This window comes from Nerophis ophidion, linkage group LG25 (genome assembly GCF_033978795.1).
Source record: "Nerophis ophidion isolate RoL-2023_Sa linkage group LG25, RoL_Noph_v1.0, whole genome shotgun sequence".
Lineage (NCBI taxonomy): Eukaryota > Metazoa > Chordata > Actinopteri > Syngnathiformes > Syngnathidae > Nerophis > Nerophis ophidion.
In genome coordinates this window covers 18,142,542-18,164,665 of record NC_084635.1, presented here as the reverse complement: position 1 = coordinate 18,164,665, position 22,124 = coordinate 18,142,542, and the positions used below count along the sequence as shown (strand labels likewise).

Here is a 22,124-nt window from a genome sequence, read left to right as displayed (position 1 = left end):
AGCAGAAAAACATCCCCAAAGCATGATGTTTCCACCCCCATGCTTCACAGTAGGTATGGTGTTCTTGGGATGCAACTCAGTATTCTTCTTCCTCCAAACACAACGAGTTGAGTTTATACCAAAAAGTTCTATTTTGGTTTAATTTGACCACATGACATTCTCCCAATCCTCTGCTGTATCATCCATGTATCCATGTATGGAGGAAAAGTGGACGTGACGACAGGTTCTAGAGAACTCTAAAGGTAATGCCTTTGAGGCTCGCCCCCAATATTGTTGTCCGGGTGGAAATCGGGAGAATGGTTGCCTCCTGGGAAAATCAGGAAGTATGAGTGAATGCACCACAGCCTTATAATACCGGCGGGCCAGCTCTAATGTTAATTTGATATTGCCTCAAGAGCCAAATGAAAGTACACGGCGGGCTAAAGTTGGCCCGCAGGCCAGCGTTTGACACCCATGCATTAGCTCATGGTAGTGCAGGATAAAAAAAGCAATAAGGTGCAGATATAAACAAATAGATTACTGTACAGATAAATATATTGCACTTTTGCATATGCATCCATGTTTATGGATGTATGTTTTATTGTCTTTATATTCCAGCGAGTTAATTTGTTTTGGGGGTTGAGGGGATTATTATTATGCGTTCAAGTGTTTTACAGCCTGAGGGAAGAAGCTGCTACAGAACCTGAAGGTTCTGCTACGGAGGATGGGAACCTCTTTCTAGAGTCCAGTAGTGAAGACAGTCCTTGGTGGCGGTGGGAGGGGTCTCTGCAGATTTTCTGAGACCTGGTCAGGCAGCGCCTTTTTGTGATCTCCTGGATAGGAGAAAGAGGAGTCCAGACGATCATTTCCACCGCCCTCACCACTTTAAGGTGTGCAATCTATTTTTGCGTCTCTATCTTCATTAATATGCAGAATATATGCTGATCGTCAAAACGCCCAAAATAATGAAAGGAAAATGTAATTATTTAGCGCGAGCAATGTGATTTATCAACACTGATCACTGTTTTGCGAGCACTTGTTTGTGTTTTATTTAGCACAACATTAAACATATCATCTATTCAGCAATTTGCTTTTATAATTGCATTGCTACTGGATGACTTAAAGAGCTGATTAAAACAAATTAAATGTACCTGTTTTGATGTCTGTTGACGTTTTTAATTTTTTTTTATTTTAATGTCGTTCGTTTTTGTTTTTTTTGGAAATATATTCCTATAAAATTCCTCCTCCACAAAAATACATTTTTCATTGTGCATTTTGTATTTTTCATTAGTCATTCCAGACACACGAATGACAAAGAATTGTCAGTGTGCAAATAATTCTGTTGTCGACATTGCGATTCAGAAAAGGTGTTGCATATTATATGTGATGTGTGTTGCGGTTCAACACATCACATACAGGTAGGAGCATGACAAAATGAATGTGCGGAAAATTATCAAATGTCTCCATAGTAAAAGCCCCATATGCATGCAAAATCCTCATTTAAGTAAGGCGGTCTGCACCACTTTTCAATTGCACACGCAGTATTAGAAGATGACAGGCAACACGCACACTACGTCTGATCTACTAAGATTCAAATACCAGGCGCTAAACAGCGTGTGCAAACTGTAAAACTGCATCAACCATTAGTGGGTGTGTTTAAGATTGCGTGTGCAATTGAAAAGTGGTGCAAACTGCTTTATTTTAAATCATTATTAACTTTTTTTAAATGAACTGAAATCAATTTCATTGGTGCTTGGCTCCCAAAACAGCACAATGTTAACATGAATAAATGTAAAACACACATTTAGATGAGAAATATTGTAATAAAACAAGACAGTAGAATGTACTACTAACAAGTTTACTACTATAGTTGTATAAAGTAATAATAATGGGCAGCATTTACTTCGGAGAGTGGACTTCTACGATATCTCCGTCAAACACACCATCAGCAGCTGATCTACAATTTCTAATGGATAAATATCCTTGGCTGGTGTTATCAACTCATTCTGCTTTAGTATGGTGTAGGCTTGCAATGATAGGCTCAAATTGCGTCGCTAAGTTGGCGAAACGCTCGGTCATGTTTCTTCTCTCCCATGCTTAAAAAAAACAAATTGATTGTTACCGGATCGGATAACGGCGTTCACTGTGACATTTGCTATGGACGCCGGTGACTCAAATTTTTGCTGCAACTTAAAGCATAGCTATAATCTGAAAGGTGGTTTCTATCTCAAAACACGCTTAAGTTGAGGTACTATTGTATTTTGTACTAGTTTAAAGTTACTACCTGTCACACAAATGTAAAAATGGAGTCTAATATCTTGACAGTTTTGTCAACTAAGTGTAAAAATGATTTCCGGTTCCGATTTATATTCTCTGTCTCTTCTCCCGTTCTCGTTTTGTCCAAGAAACTCGGGGGGGTAATGCTTTGATGTTTATTGAACTGCGGTACGCTGATGTCATCGTCTTCGCCTTTTGAGGTCTTTTTCAAAACCTTGAGTTATATTTTCAATGGTTCAGCCTTGAAGACCTTCAACATCTCCTTCAGCTTTCACCCAAACTGACTTCTTCCTGTTCTTTTAAAATCAAGGGATTTTTTTTAGAAATACAATGTTCGATTACAACATAGACCCTTGCACTAAAATCAACAAAAATAAGTTTTGCTTTGCTGCAGTGAAACTGTTATTCAGTTGAGTTCAGTTTCAGTTTATTTGGAACATGCATACGATACAATGTAATGCATCACGCAATTCCAGTTGTTTCTTTACAGCACGTCCGAAAAGGAGTAGGACAAAGCAGAGCTTATTTAGTCCTACCCCTTTTCATACCATAGCAATTGTATCCTATTTCCTTGTTCTCTGTAACAGAACAGTGAACAAATAATAAATAAATCAGTAATATACCATAGACAAGCAAACAAATATTAAATACATAAATAATATTTGTAGCTGAGATAGGCGCCAGCGCCCCCCGCGACCCCAGAGGGGAATAAGCGGTAGAAAATGGATGGATGGATGGATGTATCAATAAAAAAAAGGGAAAACAATTATATTAATCGTAATTCTTGTTCTATGTACTTTATGAACGTTTGGAGTTTGAACAGTCTCTTAAACTCAATCATATTGGTGCTTTGTTTCATTTCTTTGCTTAATCCATTTCATATTTTAATTCCACATACTGATATACTAAAGGTTTTAGGTGTTTTACGAGCATAAACTTTTTTAAATTAAGTTTCCTCTAAGGTTATATTTTTCCCCTTTTTTTGAGGAAAGTTGTTGTACATTCTTGGGGAGCAGGTTATAGTCTGCTTTGTACATCATTTTAGCTGTTTGCAAATGCACCAAATCGTTGAATTTCAATAATTGTGATTCAATAAATAAAGGGTTTGCATGTTTTCTATATCCAACATTAAGTATTATTCTAATTGATCTTTTTTGTAACACAGTTAGTGAATGAAGTGCACATTTGTAGTTGTTTACCCTTATTTCTGCACAGTAACTCAGATATGGTAATTCTAGTGAGAATAGGGACGGCGTGGCGCAGTGGGAGAGTTGCCGTGCGCAACCCGAGGGTCCCTGGTTCAAATCCCACCTAGTACCAACCCCGTCACGTCCGTTGTGTCCTGAGCAAGACACTTCACCCTTGCTCCTGATGGGTGCTGGTTGGCGCCTTGCATGGCAGCTCCCTCCATCAGTGTGTGAATGGGTAAATGTGGAAGTAGTGTCAAAGCGCTTTGAGTACCTTGAAGGTAGAAAAGCGCTATACAAGTACAACCCATTTATTTATTTATCATTTAATATGAAGTCATTTTTGGTCTAGAACGGGGTCGGCAACCCGCGGCTCTAGAGCAGCATGCGGCTCTTTGCGCCTCTGGAGCTTTTTAAAAAATGTATGAAAAATGGAAAAAGATGAGGGGTAAAAAAAAAAGTTTTTGTTTTAATATGGTTTTTGTAAGAGGATAAACATGACGCAAACCTCCCTAATTGCTATAAAGCACACTGTTTATATTAAACGTGCTTCACTGATTCGAGTGTTTGGCGAGCGCCGTTTTGTCCTACTAATTTTGGCGGACCTTGAACTCACCGTAGTGTGTTTACTTGTATAACTTTCTCCGACTTTCTATGACGTGTTTTATGCCACTTCTTTTTCTGTCTCATTTCGTCAACCAATCTTTTCATGTGAGCTTTGTTGATGTTATTGACTTGTGTGGAGTGCTAATCGGGCATATTTGGTCAATGCATGACTGCAAGCTAATCGATGCTAACATGCTATTTAGGCTAGCTGTATGTACATATTGCATCATTATGCCTCATTTGCAGGTATATTTGAGCTCATTTAGTTTCCTTTATGTCTCCTTAATTCAATTCATATCTCATAGAATAGAATAGACTTTATTGTCATTATATTTGCATATAACAAGATTACAGACTCCAACTTAAGGTGCGGTTGTGGGAACAAATATGGAGTAAAAGAAATAACACAGGAGGTAATAAAGGAAAAACTAACAATTGAAATAAACACACTACTATCCAATAAAAATAACAAGCAATCCTGTATAATATACAAAACACTGTAGAAATACAAAATACTGTACAATATACAGAAGAAGACAAGAGTACCAAAGTAATAAATAACAATCAATGTCGGCCGTATAGCACTCGAAGGGTAGTATTGCACAGTGGGGTATTTGGGCAGGATATTGTTCAGGGGTAAATTATTATTATTATAAGTTAGAGTTCAACATGGTGACAGTGCTGGGAAAAAAGCTGTCTCTGAGCCTGGTTGTTCTGGCTCTGATGCACCTGTAGCACCTGCCCGATGGTAGCAGGTGGAACAGGTGGTAGCCAGGGTGTGTGCTGTCTTTGGTGATGGTTTTTGCTTTCTTGAGGCAACAAGAGTTCTGTAAATCCTTCAGGGAGGCATTGGGCAGCCGATGATTTTTTGTACAGACTTTATGACCCTCTGAATCGCCTGTTTGTCTGCTTCAGTGCAGCTGGCGTACCACACTGTTGTGCAGTACGTCAGCAGGCTCTCGACAGCCGAGCGATAGAAGGTCACCATCAGATGCCTCTCCAGTCTGTTCTTCCTCAGCACCCTCAGGAAGTGGAGTCTCCGTTGGGCCTTCTGGATGACCGCAGTTGTGTTTTGGGTCCAGGACAGGTCAGCAGATATGAGGGTGCCGAGGAACTTGATGGAGCTGACTCTCTCCACCTCCTCGCCGTTGATGTAGAGGGGGGCGGGGTCTGCAGTGTTTTTCCTGAAGTCAAAGATGAGTTCCTTGGTTTTTGTGGTGTTCAGTGGTGTTCAGTTCAGTGTTCAGTGCCAGATAGTGTGTCATGACACACTATCTGTATGTAATATGGCTTTTCATTTTTTTGCGGCTCCAGACAGAATTTTTTTTTTGTATGTTTGGTCCAATATCAATCAATCAATCAATGTTTATTTATATAGCCCTAAATCAGTAGTGTTTCAAATTGCTACACTTACCACAACGCCATCCTCGATAGAGCCCACATAAGGGCAAGGAAAACTCACTCCAGTGGGACGTCGGTGACAGTGACAATGATGACTATGAGAAACATTGGAAATGGAACGCATCTGTGGGTGGCACTGGGGGCAGGTGTGTAAAGTGTCTTGCCCAAGGACCCAACGGCAGTGACTAGGATGGCGGAAGCGGGAATCGAACCTGGAACCCTCAGGTTGTTAGCACGGCCACTCTACCAACCGAGCTATGCCGAGGAACCGTGTAATACTCTTCCATATCAGTAGGTGGCAGTCGGTAGCTAATTGCTTTGTAGATGTGGGAAACAGCGGGAGGCAGGGTGAAGGTAAAAAGGTGTCTAATGCTTAAACCACGGGTAGGGAACCTATGGCTCTAGAGCCAGATGACTGCATATGGCTCTCAGATAAATCTTAGCTGACATTGCTTAACACGATAAGTAATGAATAATTCCGCTGGTAATCACAGTTTCAAAAATAATGTTCAAATTATAAAACATTCTCATGCATTTTAATCCAACCTTCCATTTTCTACTGCACCTGTTCAAGATGTTGCATTAATGGTAAGAAGTATTATATGTATTATTGGTTAACTTTTATAATAACAATGTTGTTAAAAAGAATAAGAGACTTATTATGCACTACAAATGTTGGTCATACTTAAAAATGCATGAATTTAGTTGTATTCAGCGATGAAAAATTTTATATGGCTCTTACGGAAATACATTGTGAAATATTTGGCTTTCATGGCTCTCTCAGCCAAAAAGGTTCCCGACCCCTGATTTACATTATCAGCTGAGCCCTAGTCTTCGAAAACAGCTCATGCAAAGCAAGAGGCGAGTATAAGGACGTGTTTTGTTGTATTGGTTGTTGCATTAGTGTTGCATGTTAAGTGTTTGTATTTTCTATCTGCCGCATCCAGGACCCCGGGTAACAAACCAGGGAGCAGTCCCAGAGGTCACACCCCAGACGAGAGCGGACGCCGCCACAACGGCAACTCATCCGTGTCTGACTTGGCCAACTCGGTCACCAGTGAAATGCTCATGGTAACGCACCGGGAACACTCATTGATACACTGCACACTGATTTTGAGCTCTGTCTTATTTCTCAAGTCATGCACGATGGCCGCTGTCAGCGAAGCCTCGTCAAATCACAGTGAATGAGTTGGCAGTTATACTATTAGAGGGCACGTCCAGATCATCTCCTCTAATCCAATATGAAAGAGACATGCAAGCCTTGAGACAAGAAGTTAGAAGCGGTAGATGAGGATATCAGTGCAGGACTCGTTAAAACAATTGTTATTACAGAGGAGGGGTGTTAACCCTGTTTTTATAGACAGCCACATTGCAATTATGGCTGCCCTAAGAGGGCCTCTTCAAATGATGTGACGGACCACATTAAATAATATCGCGGCCCACGTTAAATTGAATGACAGACCACGTTAAAAGGCTGGATGAGCCACTTTAAATGATGTGACAGACCACACTGAATGACATGGCGGAACACATTAAATGATATGGCTGGCCACATTAATATTGCGGCGGATCACATTAAATGATATGGCTGGCCACTTTAAATGTTGTGGCGGACCACATTAAATGATATGGCTGACCACAACAAATGAAGTGACAGACTACACTGAAAGGCATGGCAGACCACATTAAATTGTATGGCTGGCCACGTTATATGATGTGGCAGACCACATTAAATGATAGGGTTGGCCACATTAAATGACGTGGCAGGCGACGTTAAATGACAGGGCGGACCACATTAAATGATGTGGCTGGCCACATTAAATGCCGTGGCAGACTACGTTAAATGATATGGCTGGCCACGTTAAATGAAGTGGCAGACAACATTAAATGATATGGCTGGCCACGTCAAATGAAGTGGCAGGTGATGTTAAATGATATGGCTGGCTACTTTAAATGATTTGGCAGACCACTTTAATGATATGGCTGGCTACAAATGATGTGGCAGGCGATGTTAAATGACAGGGCGGACCACGTTAAATGATGTGGCTGGCCACATTAAATGCCGTGGCAGACTACGTTAAATGATATGGCTGGCCACATTAAATGAAGTGGCAGACAACATTAAATGATATGGCTGGCCACATCAAATGAAGTGGCAGGTGATGTTAAATGATATGGCTGGCTACTTTAAATGATTTGGCAGACTACGTTAAATGATAGGGGGACCACGTTAAATGACATGGCTGGCCACTTTAAATGAAGTGGCAGACCACGTTAAATGATATGGCTGGCCACGTTAAATGATATGGCAGGCGATGTTAAATGACAGGGCGGACCATGTTTAATAATATGGCTGGCTTATTAAATGATGTGGCAGACCACGTTAAATGATATGGCCGGCCACTTTAAATGATGTAGCAGACTATGTTAAATTATGGGGAGACCAAGTTAAATGATATGGCTGGCGACATTAAATGAAGTGACAGACCACTTTAAATGATATGGCTGGCCACTTGAATGATGTACAGGCGATGTTAAATGACAGGGTGGACCACGTTAAATGATATGGTTGGCCAATTTAAATGAAGTGGCAGATCACATTAAATGATGTGGCTGGCCACATTAAATGATATGGCTGGCCACGTTAAATGATGTGGCAGACGACGTTAAATAACAGGGCGGACCACATCAAATGATATGGCTGGCCACATTAAATGAAGTGGCAGACCACATTGAATGGTATGGTTGGCAATGTTAAATGATGTGGCAAGTGACGTTGAATGACAGGGCGGACCACGTTAAATGAGGTGGCTGGCAATGTTTAAATGATGTGGTAGACCACGTTAAATGAGGTGGCTGGCAATGTTTAAATGATGTGGTAGACCACGTTAAATGACAGGACGGACCACGTTAAATGATATGGCTGGCAACATTAAATGATGTTGCAGGCGACGTTAAATGACAGGGCGGACCACGTAAATTATATGGCTCGCCACATCCAATGAAGTGACGGAATACACTGAATGGTATGGCGGACCACATTAAATGAATGGCTGGCCACATTAAATGATGTGGCAAACAACGTTAAATGATATGGCGGACCACGTTAAATTATATGGCTGGCCACTTTATATCAATGGCAGACCACGTTTAATGACAGGGGGACCACGTTTAATGATATGGCTGGCAACGTTAAATGACGTGGCACACAACATTAAATGACAGGGCAGACCACAATTAATGATATGGCTGGCCACATTAAATGATGTGGCAGATGATGTTAAATGACAGGACGGACCACATTAAATGATATGGCTGGCCACATAAAAGGACGTGGCAGACCTCAATAAATGATATGGCTGACCACATTAAATGATGTGGGAGGCGAAGTCAAATTACATTAAATGATATGGCTGGCCAAATTAAACGAAGTGAGAGGCCACACTGAATGATATGGCGGACCATGTTAAATGACGTGAGGGATCACACTGAGTCAGTGCTCCTCAAATATTTCCTGTTGCGCCCTTCCTCCTCCTCAGAAGAAGAAAATTAATTTGCACACCGCTACCCCTCACCAACACCACTCTCCACTGTGACTATAAATAGTATATTTGTCTATAAAATTGTTATCAAGATACCTCTGCATAACAAAAAGGCTCTCCAAAATGTAACTGTCAAAGTTATAAATGTGTGTGTTCAGGTGAAGGAGCACAGCGGTGTTTTTTTTTTTTTTTATATCTGGTGGATTCTTTAACCTGCAGCCTTAGCAGCATCAGCATTTAGGAACCACAATCAGGTGGAAAAAAGAAAGCAAAAAGGGGGTGCAATTGAAGTCACAGCTTGTGAAGCGAATTATATTTACATAGCGTTTTTCTCTAGTGACTCAAAGCGCTTTACATAGTGAAACCCAATATCTAAGTTACATATTTAAACCAGTGTTGGTGGCACTGAGAGCAGGTGGGTAAAGTGTCTTGCCCAAAGACACAACGGCAGTGACTAGGATGGCAGAAGCGGGGATCGAACCTGCAACCCTCAAGTTGCTGGCACGGCCACTCTACCAACCGAGCTATACCGCCTCGCTTGTAATGGTTAAATAGTCTCAATGAAAGTAATTGTACTGTATACCGTATTTCCTTGAATTGCCACAGGGCATATAGTATGCGCCTGCCTTGAATTACTGCCGGGTCAAACTCGCTTCGCAAAATAATTAGCGCATGCTTAGTATTACCGCCTGGTCAAACTCGTGACGTCACGAGTGACACTTCCCCTGTCATCATTTTCAAAATGGGAGGAGGCTGATTTCAATACCGGTAATTTGAAATTGCATAAAGGGAAGAAGATTAAGAGCTATTCAGTAGGATTTAAGGTCCAAGCTTACATCACACTCAAATTTTTACTGCATACCTTTGGTAAATGCCTGCGTGAAAGGAGGTTTTAAAATAATTAGCGCAAGCTTACTTTTACCGCATGCCTTTGGTAAGCGCAGGGGTTGTCAGGCTTTCCCCTGACAGTTTGTCTATGTTTTAGTTTTTTCCTCTGCATTTGTCCGTTTCCTCTGTGTTTAGTATCTCCTGTCTTTAGTTCCTGTCTAGTGCTCTTATTTTGTCAGCTTCCTGTCTTGTTCCCTGAGTGCTGTGTTCCTCCTCAGCTGCGGCTGATTGGCACCTGGCCAGACCCGTTGCCAATCAGCCTGCTCCTATTTGTACCTGCTTTGTCTTGTGTCAGTTACTGGATCATTGTATCGTCGTTGCCACATATCACTCTTGTCGTGCTACCTGTCGTGTCGTTTTGTTACAGCTACTACCTGTCTTGCTACATTTTGTCCCGGTCGTCGTAGCGGTAAGCTGTGTCTGTTAGTATTAGTTGTTTCCAGTTTTTCTGTTTGCTATCCACTAGCTTCCATGCTAAAGTTCCTTTTTGTTTTCTAGCTTCCAGTGCTAGCTCCCTTAGTTTGTTATTCCACCCAAGTGCGTGCTTTTTGTTTGTTCTTGTTTAGTTTTAATTAAATCATGTTTTCATATTCTATGGCTGCGTCCGTCTCTGCATCTTGGGGTTCATCAACAACAAATACCTCTGACAGGAGTGAGAAGAGGTTTTATATTAATTAGCGCCCCGGCGGCAATTCAAGGAAATACGGTACTTTATGTATTTAATAAAATTACTCTAAATAAATGTTTGAGGGGTTATTTTATATTACGGATTACTAGGAACTAAAAAAAACCTTTACAATTATGGCAAATGATGTAATGTTTTTGTTACTATCCTAGATAGAGATTTCATTACAGTACAGCATGTTGAACATATTTATGGAGTGGCAGAACTTGACATTGTGTTGGAGTGCATAACCGTGTAGTTTTGCGTGCATACAGTAATGCTCATGTTGCGAGAATCTACTATAGTCCCCTTATTAAGATTATACAGTGTAGTGATGACTGTTTTGGCCTATTTTCTACTGAATTATTGTGCAAAACACATTGACTGTCTGCAAAAGGTCAAATATTGTTCAGTCATTTGTTTAATGTATGCATGAGGAAATATGCTATATTAGACATAAACACTGCAGTTGGAAATAGATTTATCAATGTTTCTTACACTTGCTTGGTTAGTCATGTGTATGCAAATAGATACTGGGAGCAGTTGCGGCAACAAATGTGACACAAGCAAAAATGTTCAACTGAAGTGACAATTCTTCAACATTAATACAGAAAACGATGTTAATTAAAATAATGCAATATTCAAACAGCACATAATGTACCAGTCAGGAGCCTTTTGAGTGGCAGTATTGTTGTAGCAATTGTGTTTCTCCATCAATTAATTAATCAATCAATGTTTATTTATACAGCCCTAAATCACAAGTGCCTCAAAGGGCTGCACAAACCACGACGACATCCTCGGTAGGGCCCACATAAGGGCAAAGAAAAACTCACCCCAGTGGGACGTCGACCATGATGACTATGAGAAACCTTGGAGAGGACCACATATGTGGGCAACCCCCCCCAAATCCAAAGTGGATCCAATATAGTAGCGAGAGTCCCATCCAAAGCGGAGCCGGCAGGAAATAATCCCCAGGGGAGGTGGATCAGCAGCACAGAGATGTCCCCAACCGATACACAGGCGAGCGGTTCATCTTGGGTCCCGACTCTGGACGAGCGGTCCATCCTGGGTCCTGATTTTGGACAGCCAGTACTTCATCCATAGCCACCGGACCACAAGGGAGGGGGGGACATAGGAGAAAAAGAAAAGAAGCGGCAGATCAACTGGTCTAAAAAGGGGGTCTATTTAAAGGCTAGAGTATACAAAGAAGTTTTAAGATGAGACTTAAATGCTTCTACTGAGGTAGCAAATCAAACTGTTACCGGGAGGGCATTCCAGAGTACTGGAGCCCGAACAGAAAACGCTCTATAGCCCGCAGACTTTTTTGGGGCTCTGGGAATCACTATTAAGCTGGAGTCCTTTGAACGCAGGTTTCTTGCCGGGACATATGGTACAATACAGTCCGCAAGATAGGCTGGAGCTAGACCGTGTAGTATTTTATACGTAAGTAGTAAAACCTTAAAGTCACATCTTAAGTGCACAGGAAGCCAGTGCAGGTGAGCCAGTACAGGCGGAATACGATCAAACTTTCTTGTTCTTGTCAAAAGTCTAGCAGCGGCATTTTGTACCAACTGTAATCTTTTAATTGCTAGACATGGGGAAACCCGAAAATAATACGTTACAGTAATCGAGACGAGACGTAACAAACGCATGGATAATGATCTCAGCGTCGTTAGTGGACACAATGGAGCGAATTTTAGCGATATTACGGAAATGAAAGAAGGCCGTTTTAGTAACGCTTTTAATGTGTGACTCAAAGGAGAAAGTTGGGTCGAAGATCATAACCAGATTCTTTACCAAGTCGGCTTGTTTAATTGTTTGGTTGTCAAATGTTAAAGTTGTATTATTAAATATAGGTCGGTGTCTAGCAGGACCGATAATCAGCCTTTCCGTTTTTTTGGTGTTGAGTTGCAAAAAGTGGGCGGGCATCCATTGTTTAATTTCATTAAGACATCAGTGCGTCTGTAATCTGATTCATTTGTCTGTGTACTGATGTGTGTTTCTGTCCCTCAATTCAGATACACGTGTGTGTTTTAATTTATGTGTTTGCATTTGTGTATTTGTGTACAAAACAAATCAGTGTGTGTGTGTGCGAGTGCGTGTGCATTTGCATGTGTTCTTGTATTTCTACCCTTCTTGAGACATCAACTAAGAAAAGTACCTTCCATATGAGGACCGGTGAACAAGTTGAGACCGAAATCATGGTCCCGATACGGAAAAACGTTGCATCTAATTGAGAGCCAAATACTAGAGTCCATGAACATTGTTCCAAAGGCAGGATTTTGTGTTGATTTAATGTGCATACACTAGTAAACATTGACAGGTGCAAAGTCAGCAATGTATGATAAAACAAGACGGCAGCTGAAGAAGGTCTTTCCTATTCATCACCGAAAAAACATGCCAGGTTGAACAGCGGATTTTTACGACTTCCGGTGCTGACCTAAGACAAGCTGCGTCCCATATGTGACCATAGGCTGAACAAATGCACTATGGTAATAAGACTATGGTTATCAGTTAGCTTATACAGCTGGGTTGCCCAAAGTGTGGCACAGGGGCCATCTGTGGTCCGTGACTCGTTTGTCATCTGCCTTAAGCACATTACAAAAAACGAAAAAATAGAGATCTCATTTGGTGATGAAATCTATCAAAATTAAGGTGGTCCCAAAAAGGAGGGATTTTTCAAATTGACTGTGTGTCATTTTTAAAAATGCTCCCCCTCTAGTCAACATATGAAATAACAAGTGTGTGTAAAAATTTGAAGTGCTCCCCTTCCGGCCAACATATGTAATAATAAGTGCGTGCAAAAAATTGAAATGCGCCCACTTTGGCCAAAATTAATAAAATAAATATGTATATAGAGACATACTTTAATAACTAGAAGTAAAAATAAATAACCAATTACACACAAAAATGTTTAAAACGTTTTTTTTACTAAAAGCAGTCTTTTTCTCACAATGTGTTGACTTTTTTTCTCAAAAGAGGAACAATTTCTCATATTCTTTCTGTTTCTGTAATATTGCATTATTTTCTTGTAAAAGTATTACTTTTTTACGTAAAATTATTACTTTGTAATGAAAAATGGTGACATCTGTCATATCAAATTCTGACTTTTATCACAATATTGCCAGTTTTTTTGTTGTTCTTGTAAAGCAGTGACATTCTTTGAGTAAAATTATGACTTTTGTCATCCATCCATCCATCCATTTTCTACCGCTCACTCCCTTTTGGGGTCGCAGGGGGCGCTGGCGCCTATCTCAGCTACAATTGGGCGGAAGGCAGGGTACATCCTGGACAAGTCGCCACCTCATCACAGGGCCAACACAGATAGACAGACAACATTCACACTCACATTCACACACTAGGGCCAATTTAGTGTTGGCAATCATCATTTTGCCCAATACAATTTCCGATTATTATTACAATATTGCCCAAAATTTTCAGTTTTCTTATAAATTTGTGACTTTTGTCGAGTAAAATTACGACTCTTTTCATTAAATTGATAACATTTTAAGCTTTTCTAGTGAAATTGCGACTGTTATTGAGTAAAATTCCAACTTTCATCATAATATATAACAAATTGGACCAAGGTATATTTCTAACAAAGACAAATCATTATTTTTTTCTAGATTTTCCAGAACAAAAATGTTAAAAGAAATTCAAAAGACTTTGAAGTAAGATTTAAATTTTAATTATACAGATTTTCTAGATTTGCCAGAATAATTTTTCTGAATTTTAATCATAAGTCAATATTTCACAAATATTCTTCGTCGAAAAAACAGAAGCTAAAATGAAGAATTAAATTAAAATGTATCTATTATTCTTTACAATAATAAAAAAAAAAATACTTTAACATTGATTTAAATTGTCATGAAAGAAGAGGAAGAAATTTAAAAAGTAAAAAGGTATATGTGTTTAAAAATCCTAAAATCATTTTTAAGGTTGTATTTTTTCTCTAAAATTGTCCTTCTGAAAGTTATAAGAAGCAAATAAAAAAATAAATGAATTTATTTAAACAAATGAAGACCAAGTCTTTAAAATATTTTCTTGGATTTTCAAATTCTATTTGAGGTTTGTCTCTCTTAGAATTAAAAATATCGAGCAAAGCGAGACCAGCTTGCTAGTAAATAAATGAAATAGAGGCAGCTCATTGGTAAGTGCTGCTATTTGAGCTATTTTTAGAATAGGCCAGCGGGCGACTCATCTGGTCCTTACGGGCGACCCCTGTCATACACACTAGGTGTGGTGAAATTACCCTCTGCATTTGACCCATGCCCTTGTTCCACCCACTGGGAGGTGAGGGGAGCAGTGAGCAGCAGCGGTGGACGCGCTCGGTAATCATTTTGGTGATTTAACCCCCAATTCCATAATTCATAACCAATACATGAAATGTATAAAAATAATGATATTATGTCAATGTTGTGTTTACACGCTCGTATCTACTGCCTCCAAGTGGCCAAATTAATTAAAACATTCTTAAAATAACTATGGACAGCTTCGGTCTTTGAAAATACAGTATGTCCTAATTGTTCCACATTACATGACTCATCTGCACACAGCTTCGTCAGTAAGAATTTCCCAACTATTGTGTGTCTCTATTGTAAGTATGGCAAATAAATAGCAATATTTATAACAACAATGACAAATCCCCCAAGACAAGTGACCCACCTGTGGAGCGTAACAGGTAGTTACGGCCCGGCTGCTTGCTGAAACCTACCATAATCACCCTCTAGCGAGACCCTGAGATGAGGGGGACATGCGCCTCATTCAGCCCACTTCAGTAATTGGTCGGCCAAAGAAGACGCGTCGCTGTGGGTGCTATGGGAATATGGCAGTGTGTAATTATGTGGGCTCCATGGTGCGGCTGGAGAATCCACCGCTGCTTAATGATGATACTCTTTTTTTTTCTATTATCAGCCTGGTCATACGTGCACTTAGACTTTTTGTTTGTTTCATCTCTTTCATCCAACTATCCAAGTATCCCAGGTGACTAATGTCGGGAGAAGGGTGGATGGAAGTCCTGTCAGTCAGTATTTGGATACTGATACTGACATGACTTGCAGTCCGTGCATTTTTTTCCAAAGATAGCATATTCAAATAACTGACTAAAGGCACAACAGTAACTTCAATGATTTGTTTTATTTCTAAGTTCAATTGTAGTATGTTTAAGGTTCAGGGTTCAAGTTTATTTGTCACATGCAGACTACACCACAGTGAAATGCTTTTTTCCATGCTTTTCAGACATTGCGTATAGTGGGATCCAAACATTAGTTGCAGAATCTAATAAACTAAATACAAAAAAATGTAATAGCTCTGATGTTTTTTTTTGTTTTTGTTTTTTTTCCCCTTGGCCTCAGTCTGCACCCCCACTCCAGGGCCTAGGCTAAGACCGATTTTTAAATTTTATTTTAATCTTCTACCTGTATGTCATCTTTTTTGTAAGGGGCGCTGGAAGCCGGCAGACCCGTCAGCGATCCTGTTCTGTCTCCCTGTAATGTTTGTCTGATCTTGAATGGGATTGTGCTGAAAATTGTAATTTTCCTGAAGGAACTCTCCTGACGGAATAAATAAAGTACTATCTAATCTATCTAATCTAATCTAATGTACATTAATTACAAGACAATTAAGTCGCACAATAAGTCACAGAAGTTATGGTAGAAGTATCAGTACAAGTAGAAGTACAGTACTCAAATACAGTACCAGTGCAATATCAAATAGTGTAACCGTATATACAGTATAGGAAGGAACAAATATGAAGGTGTTGACAGTTCTTTGGCAGTTGAGTAGTGACAGTAGTATGAATAAAGGTAATGGAACAGTATGACTTCTTTATACTCTAATTTTGACATTATTTTCCTACCTGTCAGAAAGGTCCTTCTCTGTCAGGCTGGGGGACGCCACCGCTTCTTCTGTCCCGCTTTACTGTGGTGTCCCCAAGAGATCTATTTTAGGCCCCATCCTGTTCGCTCTTTATCTCCTCCCTCTTGGAGAGATTTTTAAGAAACATGGAGTGTTTTATCACTTTTATGCAGATGACTGCCAAATTTATATGCCGATTTCAAAAAGCCACGGCCCCCTGACACCCCTTCTCAACTGTCTATGTGATGTCAAGGCCTGGTTAGCACAGAATTTTTTAATAATGAATGAGGGACAAACGGAAATTTCAGTTTTTGGTCCGGCCCTCACTGACTTGGGACCATTGCAAAATGATGTGCGTCCCAAAGTCACCAGCCTTGGCGTCACTATAGACAGCGATTTTAAACTTGACAAACAAGTCAATGGCGTTTTAAAATCGTGTTTTTATCACCTTTGTCTTTTAGTAAAGGTTAAACTGTTTTTATCTTTTAACCTTTTTGGACAAGTCGTGCATGCTTTTATTTCAAGTCGCCTGGACTACTGCAAAGCACTTTATGCCGGCATTAGCCTAAAAGCTCTCTCCCGGTTGCAGTTAGTCCAAAATGCGGCAGCACGACTTTTAACAGGGGCCAGGAAACGCCAGCATATAACCCCAATTCTACAGAGTTTGCACTGGCTCCCTGTTCATTTTAGAATTGATTTTAAAACTTTGCTGTTTGTTTTTAAATCTTTACATGGACTGGCACCTCAGTATATCTTGGACCTTATCCACATTTACACTCCTGCACGCGCTCTGAGGTCCGAGGGCCAGTTCCAGCTCGTGGTGCCCAAGACCAGACTTAAAACCAGGGGAGACAGGGCCTTCTCTGTGGTCGGCCCTAAGCTCTGGAACACTCTGCCCCTCCATGTTCAAACTGCTTCCACAGTGGAGTGTTTTAAGTCCCGTCTTAAGACCCACTTTTATTCTTTGGCTTTTAATACTACGTGAGTTGTGTGGTCCTCTGTCCTCTGTTGTCCTGTGTTTTTATACACTTTGATTTCTATTTTACTGTTTTAATTGATTTTACCCTTTAAAATTGTTTTTAATCATATTTATTTTTATATTGGTTTTATATTTATTTATTTTTTGTTTTTATTCAGTCTTTGGTGGAGCATAATATTGTTTTTTAATATTGTTTTTAACATGGCTTTGCAGCACTTTGGAAACGTTCTTGTTGTTTAAACGTGCTATATAAATAAAGTGGATTGGATTGGATTATTTTACATTATTTACAATCATTGAATGAAAAGTATTGTAGTCTGGTAATTACAGTGGTAATTGTGTCTTTTTAATTCTGACACAAAATGTAAATATCCAATTAACTGAGCTTAACATTTTATGTACAATGTTAACTTCACTCCAGTCAAGCGCTGCAATAACTGCATGTGCAAATTGGGAGAATAAAGCAATTAGTCGTGTTAATTGCTGTTAATTGGTTTGTTACTCCAGTTATGCTAGCAACTTAGAGGCCTACTGAAACCCACTACTACCGACCACGCAGTCTGATAGTTTATATATCAATGATGAAATATTAACATTGCAACACATGCCAATACGGTCTTTTTAGTTTACTAAATTGCAATTTTAAATTTCCCGCGAGTTTCTGGTTGAAAACGTCGCGGAATGATGACGCGTACGCGTGACGTAACTGACTGTCAGGAAATATTAGCTCAGCACCAGTTACGGCTAAAAGTCGTCTGCTTTAACCGCATAATTACACAGTATTTTGGAAATCTGTGTTGCTGAATCTTTTGCAATTTGTTCAATTAATAATGGAGACTATAAAAAAACAATGCTGTTGGTGGAAAGCGGTGGATTGCAGCTGGCTTTAGCACTGAGACAGCCGATGTTTCTTTGTTTGTTGTGAAGCAGAGCGGTCAAGCGAAAATGTTTTCTCTACGTCAACCAGCATGATTTTGGATGGGGAAATTGTGATATATAACTTACCGGGGAAATCATTGGATTATTCGTCGTCCTGCGGCAGCGGGAGCTGTGAGCTTGGTTCCTCGGCTTCTCTCTGAGACACTGCGTGTACACCACAGCCATCCGACCTCGAGGTATGTCTTTACAATCTTTAAAATCTCACTAAAACACTATTAAAACAATAAGCAGATAAGGTATCTTCCAGAATTATCCTAGTAAATGTGTCTAATTACATCTGAAACGCTACCACTGCCGCCGCCCGGAGACGTCGCTTTTTTTTTTTTCCTTTTTTTTTTTTTTTTTCCTAGTCCTTCACTTTCAATATCCTAATTCACAAATCTCTCATCCTCGCTCAAATTAATGGGGAATTTGTCGCTTTCTCGGTTTTAATTGCTCTTACTGTTGGTGGCTCACATTAAAAACAATGTGAGGATGTGTGGAGCCCTGCAACTCGTGACGTCACGCGCACATACTTCCGGTAAAGGCAGGGCTCTTCTATTAGCGACCAAAAGTTGCGAACTTTATCGTGGATGTTCTCTACTAAATCCTTTCAGCAAAAATATGGCAATATCACGAAATGATCAAGTATGACACATAGAATGGACCTGCTATTCCCGTTTAAATAAGAAAATCGCATTTCAGTAGGCTTTTAAAGCAAAACAAAAGGCAGGGTAACAGTTTGAAATATCTCAAAATACTCAAAGGTTCAGCTACTCATAAGTTCAGGTACCACTGTACAACTTGCTCCTTAAAGAATGAAACCAGAACTCCCCCATTGATACGTCAGAACAGGAGCTGGAGCAGCCTGCAGTGACATGTCTATGTGGCGGCCATCTTGGTTAGGGCAACGGTCCCACAATGCATTGCATTTATGCATTTACAATGAAAATAAATTCTAACTTGTTCATTTTTGAGCCAATTTTCATGTGTTTTTTTAATGGTCACCATCTGAACGTGTGCTATTGATGTTAAAAAAAAAAATTATAACAATGAAATCGTGTTTTTATTTCTTAATTTAAAGGAGTACTTCCTGTTATCATTTACATGCACAACAGTGAATATTTTTTAAATCTATGTGTATTTTGTTAATAAGTATGGTTATTTTTCCCCTGTGTAAAATTAACCTAGTGTGTCTATACTGTGGGTAATCAGGAGCCTATCCCAGGTAACAACCTGGACTGGTCACTAGCTAATCGCAGTTTGGCCATTTAGCACTCTATTATATATGTTGTACCCGCCAGTGACAACAGTCTTGTGTGTAGTGACTCTCCGGTCTGTGCCTTCATTATTACGATGAGATTAAAGCACGAACAATGATAACCAAAGTCGTTTTATCGACACTAAGTTTTATTATAATTAAGACTGTGAAAAAATTCCAAATGCATTAAATGTAAATGACAGATACAGCAGATCATTACTTCGATAGATACCTAACAATGCCTATGACTTGAAAAAGACTCGAAAATATCAAGTCAGTAACCAAAGACTGGATTCGACCTGTCTTGTAATCACTCAAGACTTGGTCTTAAAGGCCTACTGAAATCCACTACTACCCACCACGCAGTCTGATAGTTTATATATCAATGATGAAATATTAACATTGCAACACATGCCAATACGGCCTTTTTAGTTTACTAAATAGCAATTTTAAATTTCCCGGGAGTTTTTTTCTTGAAAACGTCGCTTAATGATGACGTGTACGCTTGACGTCACGGGATGTTAGGGAATATGAGCGCTGCGCACACACACAGCTAAAAGTCGTCTGCTTAACGGCATAATTACACAGTATTTTGGAGATCTGTGTTGCTGAATCTTTTGCAATTTGTTCAATTAATATTGGAGAAGTCACAGTAGAAAGATGGCGTTGGGAAGCTTTAGCCTTTAGCCACACAAACACACGGTGATTCCTTGTTTAAAATTCACGGAGGTGAAACTTTACTATGGATCACAGCGAACATGGTTCCCGACCAAATGTCAACGAGCAGGTTTCAGTGAGAAAATTGTGGTAAAAAGTCGCTTCTTACCGGTTATCAGCTGAGCTTGTGCCGCCCATACAGCTGCCGTCCACTTCCTTGAGACACCGCGCGTCAACACACCCGTGGACGTACACCTCCGACTATCAGGTACTGTTAAACTCACTAAAACACTAGCAACACAATAGAAAGATAAGGGATTCCCCAGAATTATCCTAGTAAATGTGTCTAAAAACATCAGAATCCGTCCCAGACTTGGACTTACAGTTCTTGAGACTCGAGACTTGGTATTAAAGACTTTAGACTTACTTGAGACTTGCAACAACATTGACTTACGTCCACCTCTGGTTGGCGCTGAGGAATAGAGAATAGCATGCATGCAGAAAAGTGTGTGTGTGTTGGATGAGTTATTTTGGGTGTGTGAATGAATAATGTAAATTCAGCAAATGAGAATAAGGTCAAACAACAATGACTGCAATTTGCGTGAAAAGTATGGGAAGTGGATATTGAATATTTGGGCCTGCCCACAGCTGTACTCCCCAAAGATTCCACATTTTAACTGGATTTCTTCTCTGCCACTCTCCAGGCTGCACCTGCATCAGTCAGAGGGTCAGTGTAGCAACAGATAATCATCCTGTCATTGCAACACAGTCATGCACACTTGCCCTTCAGCGCAGTGGACACTGGCCATGTGACAAGACATTAAGCCAGTTTGCGTTTACGATCAATACAGACATTTTCAAGAGCCAATCCTGATTAGAAACTTGATTGCTATCGTGTTACATTACCATCACCTGTCACCTTGAATCAGGGTTAGAACATACCATCTGTTTGTTAAACTTTAAAAAGGGTTACGGTATGGCGGCACAGCAGCGAGTCGTTAGCATGTTGCTATTACATTTGGGAGGTCAAGGGCTTGACTGTGTGCAAGTTGTTGCATGTTTTTTCCGGTTACCTACCAAAAATGTGTAAGTTAGGCTAATTGGAGACTCTAAACATTCATGAAGTTTGGTTCTTTTATGAATTTATTATAGGTCTACTGAAAATGTGACCAAATCTGCTGGGTCAAAAGTATACATACAGCAATGACAATATTTGGTTACATGTCCCTTGGCAAGTTTCACCGCAATAAGGCGCTTTTGGTTGCCATCCACAAGTTTCTGGTTGAAATTTTGACTATTCCTCCTGACACAATTGGTGGAGTTCAGCTAAATATGTTGGTTTTCTGACATGGACTTGTTTTTCAGCATTGTCCACAAGTTTACGTCAGGACTTTGGGAAGGCCATACTAAAACCTTAATTCTATCCTGATTTAGCCGTTCCTTTACCACTTTTGACGTGTGTTTGGGGCCATTGTACTGTTGGAACTTTCAACTGCGCCCAAGACCCAAACTCTGGGCTGATGATTTTAGGTTATCCTGAAGAATTTGGAGGTAATCGTCCTTTTGCTTTGTCCCATTTACTCTCTGTAAAGCACCAATTCCATTGGCAGCAAAACAGGCCAAGAGCATAATACTATCACCACCATGCTTGACTGTAGGTGTGGTGTTCCTGGGATTAAGGACCTGACCTTTTCTCTTCCAAACATATTGCTCTGTATTGTTGCTAAACAGCTCAATTTTCGTTTCAGCACTTAAGTACCAAACTCTTGACTTTATGTTCTTTACAAGTGTATGTAAACTTTTGACCACAACTGTATGTTGCTAGTAGTTGTTTATACCAAATCTCATCAAGAGAATTTGGAGGGTAGACTTTGAAAACTTTGTGACCAGGATCCATTGGCAACAAAAC

The 22,124-nt window shown here is 40.0% G+C and overlaps 1 protein-coding gene across 3 annotated transcripts in view; it reads left to right on the top strand.

Annotated features, from left to right (window-relative positions):
* syt7b (synaptotagmin VIIb) overlaps window positions 1–22,124 on the top strand; it is a 390,158-nt gene that overhangs the window by 341,316 nt on the left and 26,718 nt on the right. For all 3 annotated transcript variants that reach the window (XM_061887143.1, XM_061887142.1, XM_061887141.1), the window contains one exon: window positions 6,398–6,521. In XM_061887143.1, coding sequence (XP_061743127.1) covers window positions 6,398–6,521 — 124 coding nt within the window. The remainder of the gene's footprint in view (window positions 1–6,397; window positions 6,522–22,124) is intronic.